Source organism: Condylura cristata, unplaced genomic scaffold, assembly GCF_000260355.1.
Source record: "Condylura cristata isolate star-nosed mole 26May11 unplaced genomic scaffold, ConCri1.0 scaffold00020, whole genome shotgun sequence".
Lineage (NCBI taxonomy): Eukaryota > Metazoa > Chordata > Mammalia > Eulipotyphla > Talpidae > Condylura > Condylura cristata.
Window position 1 is genome coordinate 25799433 of NW_004567121.1, and position 13722 is coordinate 25813154.

Here is a 13722-nt window from a genome sequence, read left to right on the forward strand (position 1 = left end):
GTAGGCCAGAGGATTAGGGGTGTGAGAGGATTCACCAAGGACAAAGTGGAGAGCAGAGGGCAAGGAGAGGTATCCCAGCAGGGGAATCAAACTTGTGCAGCTGATAGCTTGACAATGCTGAGACTTAACCCCTTGTGCCACCAGGGAGGCCAAATTAATGTGTTTTACATGATAGTGTGATTAATGAAAGTCTGTCCTGTCTACTGCCATACTTATTTTCTAAACTTGTTTTACTATGATGAAGAGTATAGAGTTCTAGTAGAATTGCTCAACTTACATTTTAACTAGGAAATATTTAAATCACATTAGAGAAAGTCTGTGTGATTTAATCTACTATGTCCAGTATATACACACACTTTAGAAAAGAATCAAATCAATATATGTCAAAGACATACTTGATTAAAATGTGTTTAAATGTCTTATAGTAAAGGGTAAAGAAGAACAACCAGTCAGGGTTCATATCAATTAGACAACTTTTACTAAATGAGAAACTACATTTAAAATGTGCTTTAAAACAAAATGGAATTAGAAAAAAAAAAAAGAGAGAGAGACATATATGCATTTGAAAGAACTTCGCACTGTGCTGAAAATCTTGCAGTAATACAATATGCCAATTCATAAAATGTAAGTTAACAGAATTCTCAATTTAACATTTTAAAAGACAATATTAAGGTCAGGAATTTCACATCTATGGTAGCACACATAGAAGGGCATTGTAAATATGATGTCCATCCCTATGAAGCTTACAAATTTGACAATGCTCAATAAAAGCTTTTAGAATCACATCCAAGGTACCACAAATCTGTGTCCTGTAAATCCTCCTAAAATCCTCATGTTGACTTTCTACTCCTTGTCACTTGTTAATACTAATCCTTAAAATAAAGAGAACAAAAAAGAAATGCTGCAATAAACCCTTGATCATGTACAGAAATTATTGCTACTACAGTCCACTACAAAGCATGTCTATACAGTATCATATGAATTTTAATCATGAAAAATCAGAATAAAAATCTTTAGTGACATAAGCCTTACAATCGTATACAACATTCACATGGCAATTTTAGACAGTTAAGCACCCAATAGTTGACAAAATGTCCCACTGACCAGTATTCATTTAAATACATCCTTCGTATAGAGGGAGGAAAAGAGAGTCAGCTTTCCAAGGCTTGTCAAAAAAGGATTCTCATGTTCTGTGGATCTAAAAACAAACAACAACAACAAAAAACCCAAAAACAAAACCAATGCGGGTGAGAGTGTTACCAGAAAGTTAAGCATGCCAAAAGGTGTTTCGTGCGAATTAAAACCTAAAGCCAAGGTACCACGTAATCACATTACCAACTATTTGGGTAATACTATATGAGCCTTATCTTAAAGTTAAATGAAATGCTACTGCACAATAGATAATCAATAAGTTAAAAATTAGAGTGCACAAATCCAAATCAGTGGCAATTTCTGTATAAAGCAAAATATTCACTATCAGCTGTAAAGTTTGCCCAGTCAGACGGTTTGATTAAAATCACTGGATTGAACAGTTTGCGTATTTTTAAAAAATATCAATCTCTAAAATTCCTTTTTACTATAATCAGGGCAAAGTTTTCTTAGTAAGATCAAACAGGTACATAGGTGAATAAACAAGGGAAAATAGTGAATGTCTTTTTAAAGCTCTTCTTCCCACATTTCATTTTTAAAAATGTTTAGGGAAAAAATTTAAAATATTTGCCATTATTCTAGCAAAAACAAACAAACAAAAAAGCCAAAAAATAATTAAACAACCAAGCAACACTAAACCACATTACACAGATGGATCATCATGCTTTCATCTGGTTTAACTATCACATCTAATTTAACTGGGATGCTTTTCAACTTTAAAAACTGTGAAACGTGAAGATGTAACTTTAATGGTTTATTCTGAATTTGGGTTGAACTTTGCTGAATATTATAACAGAGTATACTTATTACAATACAGTGTAGCACATCTTTCTATTAGAAAAAAATTTAAGATCCTTTACCCGTCTCCTTAAGTTAAAGGTGTGACATCATAAAGGGTGTCAATGGCTGGATGGTTTTACAGTGCACACTTATATATTATGAAGTATGTCCTTAACAAATCTGATGGATTCTTTAGCATTCCTTTCTTCACCTTTTCTTCGGTGGATTAGCTGTTCGAGGCGGAGTGACAGGACGTCCTGAATTCAGTCCACCATACTGGTATTTAGCTTTCTTTTCAGATGGTTTCAATATCTTTAAGGGTAAATAATTTATTAACAAAAATGTTATTCTTTCAGGTGCAGGTGCAGTAAGCTTGAGAAAACTTAAAACAGTGGATTTTCAATAAATGAAAAACTCTAGAAATACCAAAAATGTACAACAAAATAGCTGAACAAAACATTTCTCACATTTAATGGCTGCAAATATCAGAAAACCTGAAAATCGCCATTATGTATCATTTCCATGATAATTTAGTAACAAAAGCTTTATGAGACTATGAATCTTGTCAATTATCCAACCTCTGATCTAAACCATCTTCTTTTTTTCAAATTAGTCTGTCTATGGTGAGGAAAGAATGCTCGTTTATTAAGACAAAAGAACTTTCAATAGGCTCTCATAATTCTTTCCATGTTTACTTAAGAGTACTCAAGGCACTTGTTTTTTAGACTTTAATTTTTTTGTGTAAATAGATTTTTTAAAAAATTTACTGATATATTTTACATATATCATTGAAAGTGTAAAAGCTGTGATTTTAGGCATATGACAGTTGTACAACCAATACTAATACGTTTTTAAGCTTTTGGCATTCCAAAATAAAACTATTTGTACGTGAACTACCATTACTCATTTCTGCTCTCCATTTCCTAAACTCCATCAACTCTAAGCAATCACTAATTTACTTTTTCTCTACTGACTTGTCTATTCTGGTTATTTCACATCAATTAAGCCACATGTTATGTGGTCGTTAGCAGCTAGCTTCTTTCACTGAGATGTTTTTGATATTCATTCATGTTGCAGCATTTATATACTTCAATGCTTTTACTTGCCAAACAAGGCACCAGTTTATGAATATTCCACATTTTATCTTCTTCTTTACTGGGTAGACATTTGAGTTATTTCCACTTTTTTGGCTATTATGAATAACGTTGCTATGAATATACATACATGCGTATACATATGCACGTCTTCATATACATATACATGCATTTGAGTGCCCACTTTCAAATCTTTGGACTAAAAACCCAGGAATGGAAATGCTGGGTTATACAGCAGCTTTTAAGTTTTTCAGGAACATTTTGGGGAACTTTTCCAAAGCATCCTGTACTACTTTACATTCCCCTCATCTACAACATCTTATATGGGTTTTTAGTATTTACTAATGGTTGCATGCAGAGCTTTAAGTTAAACTGCAGTAAAATAGTAAAGATTTACACAAAGAAAATCTCAAAACTTAGGTAAAAAATGTAGAAAGAATTTATGAAACATTTCTTAGAACTGTTCAGAAGACCATAGAGTACCTTAATGAAAAAAGATTAGCCCAACTTCATGTAACAAAAGATAAGATGATAAAACCATTACTATCCTTAAATTAGAAATCAATTGTTTACCACTGGATTGTACTAGTAGATATAAGTAGTATAATGCAAAAAAGGAATGAGGAATGCTTGTATACATATATATGTATATATGTATGTTTTAGAGGTATAATCTTTGCAAAAATAAAGTACTGAAGTTGTTTATTTGAATCATCAACAAAATGATTTATAAGCAGCACACTAAAAGCTAAAGTTTGAAAAATGAAAATGTTTCTATATTTATAAATGGGTACTTTACATTTATTCAAAATTTTTTCTTATGTAAATACTCTTTTCATGTGATTTTAATATTTTTTTCTCAATCTGCCCTGTGCATTGTGTAAAAGAAAAAAAATCAAACTGTTCATCAAATGCATCCTTTTAGTAGGTGCCTCGGTCTAAGGAATCATACATACAAAGACTTATTATTTTAAATATCTGCTTCAAAGAATGACCAACATGACTTAGATTCCAGAAAAACCTAACTTTTGATATATTCTAAAAAGACTAGAATTTTTGTGAATGAAAAGTAAATTCTCTGATGAGTCTAAGAGTATAATCATTCCTGAATAAAATAAATTTTCTACAATTGTTCAAAGAATATAAACCTAAAAGAAAAATTCTGACAATAGTTCTGGCTGGACTTCTAGTTATAATTTCTTTTTTTAAAATCATACCTGAAATGAACACATCAAAGTTTCATCCACACTCATCATTCCACCAGCATTATCAAACTCGCCACAGTAATTTGGGGCTGAAAATAGGGTTACCAATTGTCGTTTAGCAAAAAATTCATATCCATCTTCCACCACCTGTTAAGGGAAATGTCAAAAGAAAAAACAAAATTCCTTATATGTAATTTTCAGTCACATATACTAATTTAAAATGACAAAGATCTAAAAACAAAACAAAACAAAAAAAGCTGTTAGCTTAATTTTTATTTAAAAAATTTATATTTTACATCATTGTTCATTCTGTATTGATGTTTGTCCTTAAATTTTGTTTAGAGTATCAAAATCAGTGTGCCCTTTCTATAATGGCAAGGATTTAGCATGGAGGTAAATTATCACTAAAAAGTTTAAAACTCATTACCATTTCCAAAGCTGTTTTTAAGACCACATCAAAATATGCAAATAGGTACAGGGAGATGACAGACTCTTTAATACAGTAACACCAGACCAATTAAGATTATGTGGCAAATCTTATTTTCTAGTAGTATTATGCAAATAAATACACACTGAAAACTTTACTAGCTGAACTTCATATACATATATCCTGAAAATAAACTGTGAATTAATTTTATGTACAATTCTATTTAATGATTGAATATGATTTCTAGAATATGCTGTCATTTCATGACTCTTTCAAACAATTTATGTTCTTTAACAATACAAATGTGAGGTAGGTAATGATTTACTTATAGTAAGGGAGATACCTTTTGAGTAAATATCCTTTGATAAGCAAAACTATCCTATACTTCCTAATATGTAAACTTCCCTATTCATTCACATTCTTTTGGTAATTCCTACTTGAGTACCAGGTATGTACTACTGTGTTGTAATTATCTCATACAGATTTCTGATTATTAACTTTTCCTTTTAAGAAAGTGGTCACCCTATCTATTGAAATTAGGTATAGTGATTGGATTCAGTACTTAGGACTTTTTGCTTATTCACTTGTTCACTCACACCTTTATTACCAAAACAGTTTATTTTCTAAAGGACGTATTCGTAGGTTTGTGTTCTTCTAATTGCTAAGTCTCATGATTTTAGAGGTAACATGTCAGAAAATAAGCAGAAAAGGCTTTTGGAGGCAGTATTTTAATAATCTGACTTTCAAAAATCATCTATTTTTGCAAAGCCCAGTGAATGGAACTACAGCTGAATAAATTATCAGTATTTTATTAGGAAACGTTGCAACTCTGCTTGTTATCTACGGAAGGCATATCCTGATTATCAAAATCATAAAGATAATGTGTACTGATTAAAACATAACTTTGCCAAAAGCAAGGGATTTGGGAACATGATTTCATTTTAGTCGAATTAGAAAATTCTGCCTGATAAACATGGGCAGAAAATGAGACCAGTCAACTTTATCATATAAAAAATCTCATGAAGTAGTAGAAGCAGTTAAGTATCATGGGGAATGAAGCCCTAGAGAAAAGAGAAATACTGTGGGAAAGCATACACTAAAAGTAATAAGTTTTGATTTAACAGACAAAACCCACAATTTTAAGATATACAATATATTTTATACCAGGTATGTTTTAGAGAACATGATACATTAAATCATTGAAAGAAGCTCCTGTTAATTCATTTATTCAACATTGACTAACTACACGCTACAATATATCAATTAATCTAGAAGGCAGAAGATATTCTAAATTCAACAAGTCAGTCTCCTTCCCTTAACAAGGGTATACAATTCAGTGATGGCAAAAGATATATTAAAAAAAATCCTACAGACCTGGTGGCACAACGGGTTAAAGCTCCTGGTGGCACAATGGGTTAAACCTCAGCACTGCAAAAGAGCCACAGCCACTTCAGTGCGAGTTGGATCCCTGGCCCTGGAGGTGACCCACATGGCACAGCAGACCTCTCCTAACCTGCCCGCTTGCTCCCCTCAGCAGTGTACTTCGTCGATCTGCCTGTTCTGCTCCCAACTCTGTGGTAAATCCTCTCACTGCCCCTGCACCTCCTGCCTATACCCCAGTTATTTTATGCATAAATAAATAAGTCTTAAAAAAAAAATCCTTACATTATATATTACTCTTATAATAAAAATTAGTGATTACTAGAGTTTGCTACATTTATTTCATTTGCCACCTCCCACCCATTTCTTTGTTGATATATTTTAAAGTAAATCCTAGACATATGATCTTACCTCTACAAACCTGGGTGCATTTCTGAAAAATATGGACATTCTTCTTTTATTAACAATATCATTGTTGAAACAGCTGAAACAATTAACAATGACTTCTTGATATCTAATACCTAGTCTAAAATCAAATTTCCCCAATTTAAAAATCTGTCTTCTTAGTGTCATTTGTTTTTATCAACAGTCACAGAATTCATGTTATCACTTACAAACATCCTATTAAAACTGATCAAATATTTTCAGAAAGCTTCAAATACTAAAAATATTGTTAGTATTGTAGTGTACTGCAAATAAATATTCTTTCGAGTATTTCCCCTTAGAGGTTGAGAAAAGGCTAAGGTCATTAGATTGTTGATTATGCACTCAAAAGGCCTTACCTCTTTCTTTTTTAGCTTTCTTGGATCTCAGCTTCCTCATAAACAAAGAGTTCACTTATGCTGTTATACAGTAAAATACCCAAGAGTATTTTATATTTCATACCTGATGAGCTCGACAAATCAAGTCTAAATCATGACGATTCAGAAATTTACTGACTACATCCGCTCCAAAGGTGAAGGAAACACCACGATCATTTTCTCCCCAACCTTGCACGTCCTTATCTGGGTCAGACCACAGCAAGTCACACAGCAAACCTTTAAAGGAAAAAACCAAAGCAATGAAAGCAAGTTTTAAAAAAGTGTATCCATATCACATTTCAATTTGTCTCTTGCCCTCTTAGCTTTTAATAAAACACTACAATTGCTTGTTCCCTAACATCCCAATCCATAAAACTTGCCACTCTTTTGTGAAAGCAACCGTACAACTTTCTTTGGCTTCCTGAGACAGTGCTTTCTCAATATAGGAAATATGTGTATGGCACAATCTGAGCACACACTATAAGGAAAGGACTATTCAGCTTTTGAATACAAGTTCTACATATGGATAAGCAACTGATTCAGCAGCATTCCCTCCATAGCTCCTTCTTTCCACAGGTCACCTCAGTGTCTGTTTATGGGCACTGTAGTCCCAGTTCCATTAGTCTGTCACTATCCTCGAACCAAAAATACATTAGTATTTTCATTTTCAATCCTCCTTTTATATAAACCTTTAGAATTAGTTGTCTAATTCAGTCAATCCAACTGAGACTTTATTCAAATTGTATTTGGTTTGTAGATAAATTTGAGGGAAAAGAACATTTTCTACTAAGGTCTGCAGGAGTTAAAGCACGAAGGAACAAAATCAGATTAGGTCCTTGGCTACAGTAATATTTCTGGTTTAGGAAGAGGTCAGAGCTAACAACAATTACCTGGGCATCTCCATCATATTATAGTGTAAACCTTAACAGAATCTCAGACCAATAATGGTAGCAACAACAACTGTCAATTTCAACCTTGATAGAGTCAAGATAGGAACTCCAGGCTCAATGTACACTGTTCTATAACTCAATTCATAAGCAACAAGCACCACAATTAGACTTTTATTTCAAAATATGTTAGTAAATTTCTAAAGATTAGAGGTTATCAAAGCCTAAAATGGCCATTTTTCAGCATTTCAGAACATCACATTAATATACGTTGAAAGAGAAAATAGACATCACTCTTTGAAATGATTTCAATTTGAACTATACCAGAATATACAATAACTCGAAATATGTATTTATGTACTACCTTATTTAAAAAACAGCATTTTAAATAAATGCCATAATATTTAAACACTGGTTTCTAGTAGAGGCTTATCTAGCAGAATATTTTATAATTACAATCTATATCTGGCAAAATGTACACTTCTTTTCCTTTTATAGTCAACACAAATAAGTAGTGTTAGAGTATTTTATAATTACAATCTACATCTGGCAAAATGCACACTTCCTTTTATAGTCAACACAAATAAGTAGTGTTACATAACACTAGAGAAGTTAGGAAGCTTACAAACAAATGACAGTGTTTTTAGGGGGTAACTTTAGTCATGCATGAGTAGCATTTTCACTGATACTATCAAGCTTCATTACTGAGCAAAACAAAACCACCACAACTGAAAACAAGCACTGAAACACACTTGACAGTTCAATTTAGAGGTTTACCCATGTTTTGTTAAGGTACTGGCCTATACTTTTTTTCTAAAAGATTGACTGTTTGATGCGTGCATGCCTGCATGCATCCAGAACTGGGGTACAGGCCAGAGTGCGAGGATTTACCACAGAGAAGAGCGGGCAACAGAGAGAAGAATGGGGAGCAGAACAGACAGATTGATGAAGTACACTGCTGAGGGGAACAGTGGGCAAAACAGAAGTCTGCCACGCCATGTGGGGGGGTCACCTCCTTGGGCCAGGGGTCAAACTCATGCTGAAGGGGCTGCAGCTAACTTTGTAGTGCTGTGCTTCAACCCACTGAGCCACTACGGAGAACCCCCCTATATTTTTTAGTGCTCGTCTTTCTTTAGAGTATTTGAATCTTAAGGATGGGAAATAAATTTACCAACCACCCCCTATTCATCCAGCCCCTATTTGATGAATAATCAACTTCCCTTTACAAAATTCCAACAAATAATATTCTTATCAGTAAGCTTTAAAAAACCTTCATATATAATGTTCCAACTATGTAAGACCCTACTTAAGTTTAGATCACCTTTATCTTGAACACTGAGGTTTGCTGAGAACTGATAAATAGGGTAGCATGCATAGAGCTGGGGCAATTAATCTAATTATGTAAATTTGTATTTAGGAGCAGCCTGGTAGAAACTGATGGATTTTTGCTTGTATTAATGCTATGCTAAAATATATTTGGTTTCTGTACCCATTTCTAGGACAAGGGCTCCAAAACCCCTTGCAGTTTTTCCAGAATGATGGGTATCTTTTATTATTCCTAAGAAGCCCCTTTCCATGATGTCTGAGTTTATGCTAACGATGACCCAAGAGACCCCATATAGCTTTAGAATGAGCAGTATTACTAGAAAGACCAAACAGGTGATTAAAGGATTAGAACTTTCTGCCCTCCTACCTGATGTCCCCAACTCCCAAGTAGGGGATGCAAATGAGGAGGCAGGTAGAAAGTGAGTTTACAAAAACTCTTGAGTTGGAGATTTGGGGAGCTTCTAGGTTAACAGGCTGATGCCTATGGGTATGGAAACTGTTCCCGAACTAAAATCCCCTCCCTTAGACATCCCTTCCATTTGGTCATTCATAGAAAATTGGTAAATATAAGTAAAGCATCTGAGGTGGTTGTGGGAATCCCCAAGTTTATAGTCAGTCAAGCAAAAGTGGGGGTCTCCTGAGATACCACCTGAGATTGGCATATGAAGTGGGGGAAATCTTGTGGAATGGAGCTCTTGTCTTGTGGAGTCTTTGGCTAACTCGGGGGAGTAAGTGTCCAAACTAAACTGAATTGTTTAAGAGAACTCCCTTGTGTTAGAGAACTGCTTGCTATGTGGAAAAACCACACAGTGTTACAAAATGCTACACAAGAAAGTTGATAATGTTTTAAAGTAAAAGCTGAACTGGGGAAGCTGAGCTGGACTATTCAATTCACAGGACTTCATAGCATGTTATATAACTGCCATCATTAATATATACTTTAACTTTGCTAGCATTTATTTATAAAATTATATTAGGTTCATTTGTAAAAACATGGTATGTTATCTTTCATTGGAACTTGCTTTGTTCTGACTGACCTCACTCATCTAAAGATTAGTGTTCATCTGACAAAAGAGCAAAGAATTCAAAAACTGAATTAACGTATATGTATGGTAGTGCAATATAAGTTGCTATGGACATTAATGTAGTGTGTGTGTGCAAATTAAACTTATGACTATGGGTGCTGTTTTTTCACTTTTTTGTATTATTTAATTAAGATGGGCTTTAATATTAAAAATAAGATTAGTGCTCATCTAAAGTGTTAAAAGTGTGAAGTCAATTTTGTTAATTTTTTCCACATAATGCTATAAAACTGCTGTCTATAGAGCTTAAACAGCTCTTAAAAAACTGAAGTACAGATGATGAAGAAAGTAATAGATAACTTAAAGGAAGGCAACTGTCCAAGGAGATTCTAGTAACAAAGCACTTGGGCTATGTTTTCTTCCATTTTAAAAGGGAAGATTTATTTGGAAAAAGAAAAAGAAAAAAGGTGCCAAGGCACAAGACTGTCCACTTTATGAATTTTTAACAAGTCCTCGAATTACATAAACAATGTTGTTATAAATGAGGGCATATGAAAGACAGGAAAGGTCTAAGAGGAATCAATGAAAATCTTTCTGTAATACATTAAGTCTGACAGATTAATTATGATTAGATATAAAATTTTAGGATTCTTGAGTTTTGGTGAATTATTTGTGCCAAGTAAATAATTTTATATTACTGTAAAAAATATGCAGCTAGCTTACTGACTATCAAAAAAAGGGGAAACCTATTCTACTTTATTTTTTAAAGATATACTTATGAATGTGAGAATTTTGGTACAGGCCAGAAGTATGGGGCAGAGGTGAGAGCATTTATCAGAGATAGAGTGGGGAGCAGAACAGGCAGATCTACTGAAAATACACTGCTGAGGGGAGAGGTGGGAGGGACATTAGAGGTCTGCTGTGCCATTTAGACCACCTCTTTGGCAGGGGATCGAACTCATGCTGCAGGGCTTCATAGTGCTGTGCTTTAACCCACTGCCCCACCAGGGAAGATCCAAAAGATTCTACTTTAAATCAGCAAATCCTACTTCTACTATAGATAAAGCTCAACTATCCCAACATTTTACATTAAACAGTAAACTTCTCTATATACTTAACCTGTATCAGGAACATCAGTGGGTCTCATAATTCTCCGAATCTGCTCCATTGATTGCAGATCTGGTGACAATCCTATAAATAAAAAGATGAATGTACTGAGATCTAAAAAAAATTTTGTCACTGAAATAAAATAGTATTAAAAGTAGACCCCTACGTGAAATTCAAGTGTTCCCTTTAATGTTATCTTCAAAATATACTGAGTTGCTAAATAGAACCCCGTTCTGATGTAAGAGAACATTATGATTAGGTCATTTCTACTTTTGCCCACCCTGGAAATCAACTACCCTTTCATTTAAAAAAATTTTACTTCTTTTTCCAACTATTTCCTAACTTCTTTTTTTTTTTTTTTAAAGATTTATTATTTATGTATGCAGAACTGGGATACAGGCCAGAGGTGTAGGAGTGGGGAGAAGATTCACCAGAATCAGAGTGGGGAACAGGACAGGCAGCAGATTAGCGAAGTACACTGCTGAGGGGAGCAGCGGGCAAGCATCTGGAGTGGGGATCGAACTCACATGGAAGCAGCTGTGACCAGCTTCACAGCGCTGGGCTTTAACCCTCTGCACCAACAGGGAGACCCATTTCTTGACTTTCAAAGGAACAAAATTCTAATCCTACCACTTTCACTTTTTATCAATTAATTTTTTAGATAAGATTTATTTAGGCATACAGAACTGGGGTATAGGCCAGAGGTGCAGGAGCGATGAGAGGATTCACCAGAGACAGTGTGGTGTGGAGCAGAACAGGCAGATCGACGAAGTACACTGCTAAGGGAGGAATGGGTGGGTCGGAAGAGGTCTGCTGTGCCATCTGGGTCACCTCCCTGGCCAGGGATCAAACTTGCACTAAAGCAGCTGTGGCTAGCTTCACAGTGCTGTGCTTTAACCTACTGCACCACCAGGGAGGGCCCTTATTAATTAATTTTAAGCATTTTTACTTACAAATTAAAATACTTCAATCTACATGTCACTCCAACATATTCATTACTTTTATAAAAGCAGAACTGTTAATCAGGACAGAAAACAAAAATAGAACATGAAAATACTTGGTAATCTTTAAAGGTTATTTCTCTTGGTAGATAATCCAAGTAGCATAAAGGATGAAGCTAAATATTCAAAATTTCTATCACTAGATTGCTATTTTTCGCTGTACTAATGTGCAAAGCTACATTTCGTATATTTATTATCTACTGTAAATTGTTTTGATGAATAAAGTAATACATTCTGTCAAAGAAAAAGCCATTTATTACTTTAGCCTACACAAGTACATATTATCTTTCTAAAATTTCCCCTACATTCTTCCTGCATAAAAACTTTTCCCTATAGTCTTTTCATTAAATTACTTCCTCATACAAAACCACCCCAATATGGCTATATTTATTTTTTTTAATTGAAGTAATATAAACTTACAGTACTGTGTATGTCTCACTTCCCCATTAGGTTATTAAACCATTCAAGGAATCCCTGTGCTCAGTATTTAAGTTTCTACAATCTAATCCCATCCTTCTCTAATATGAACCTAACATTTAAGTCAGGCCAGTCTTCACACATTCCCCGAACTAGGCAATACAAAGACTATTCTCAAGTCCTTGTTATTTCTCAACAGTCCGTTTATCTTCCAAAATCCATGTCTCCATAATTCCAACAATTCTCTCCTTTTTCTCACTTAAACATACACTTTACCAATAGGAAAGGAATTTTAAAGTTCCTCGAGATACAGACAAATCATACAAAATCTATATATTTTCATGGCATTTAGCCAAATGCTAGTTATGTGTTAAGCCTTTCAAATACGCTTTGAAGTATTCAAGACTATTTCACAATAATTTATTAATCAACTAAAATAAATTTTTTAGGGCTAAAGCAGGCATATTAATTACAAAAAGTCTTAATTCTTGGCATTGAGAATATTAAAATAAATAATACTCGGAAAAAGCATTTGCTCAATTTTACAGGAGTAGGTGTCTATTTCTGTCAAAACTGAAGCAAAGGAAAGCTATTTTTTCCTGAACAAAACTATAGTTATGCTTCTCATGTGAAATTCTTCAAAAACAAGTACTAAATTTTCATTTTCATTATTCTTAATAAATCTGAGATTTCAGTCATGTTTAAGAGTTTTAAACATTTGAGTTTTCACACAAACACCGTTCTGCTGTCCCATAATACCGTTAATTGTGTCTTTTCTAAATAATGTGAGAGTAAGAAAAACCCGTAAGACAAATTTGCTGGTCTACCTCCATGACAACAGAAGATCTTCTCATCCACAATGGCAGCTATAGGCAGACAGTTAAAACAATCAGTAAAGGTCTTCCACAATTTAATATTAAATCTTCGTTTGCCTATAAAGAACAAGAAACAAACAGAATAAATCTAAACCTGTTCTCATCAGTTAGCTCAAAGTCAAAGCATTAAGGGTTTCATTTTTACGTTTACCTAGCACTTTTTTTCAATAATGAATGTTACTTAAAAAATTAATGAATATATTCTCCAAAGAGGAAATGCAGATGGCCAACAGGCATATGAAAAAATGTTCA

General features: G+C 33.9%; 1 protein-coding gene across 3 annotated transcripts in view; it reads right to left on the reverse strand.

Moving 5' to 3' along the window:
* Positions 1-455: 455 nt before the first annotated feature.
* PPP1CB (protein phosphatase 1, catalytic subunit, beta isozyme) overlaps positions 456-13722 on the reverse strand; it is a 32591-nt gene continuing 19324 nt past the window's right edge. For all 3 annotated transcript variants that reach the window (XM_012727588.1, XM_012727589.1, XM_004686330.2), the window contains 5 exons: positions 13423-13527; positions 11190-11261; positions 6921-7072; positions 4241-4375; positions 456-2241 (listed from right to left, as the gene is read on the reverse strand). In XM_012727588.1, coding sequence (XP_012583042.1) covers positions 2137-2241; positions 4241-4375; positions 6921-7072; positions 11190-11261; positions 13423-13527 — 569 coding nt within the window. In that variant the 3' untranslated portion in view covers positions 456-2136. The remainder of the gene's footprint in view (positions 2242-4240; positions 4376-6920; positions 7073-11189; positions 11262-13422; positions 13528-13722) is intronic.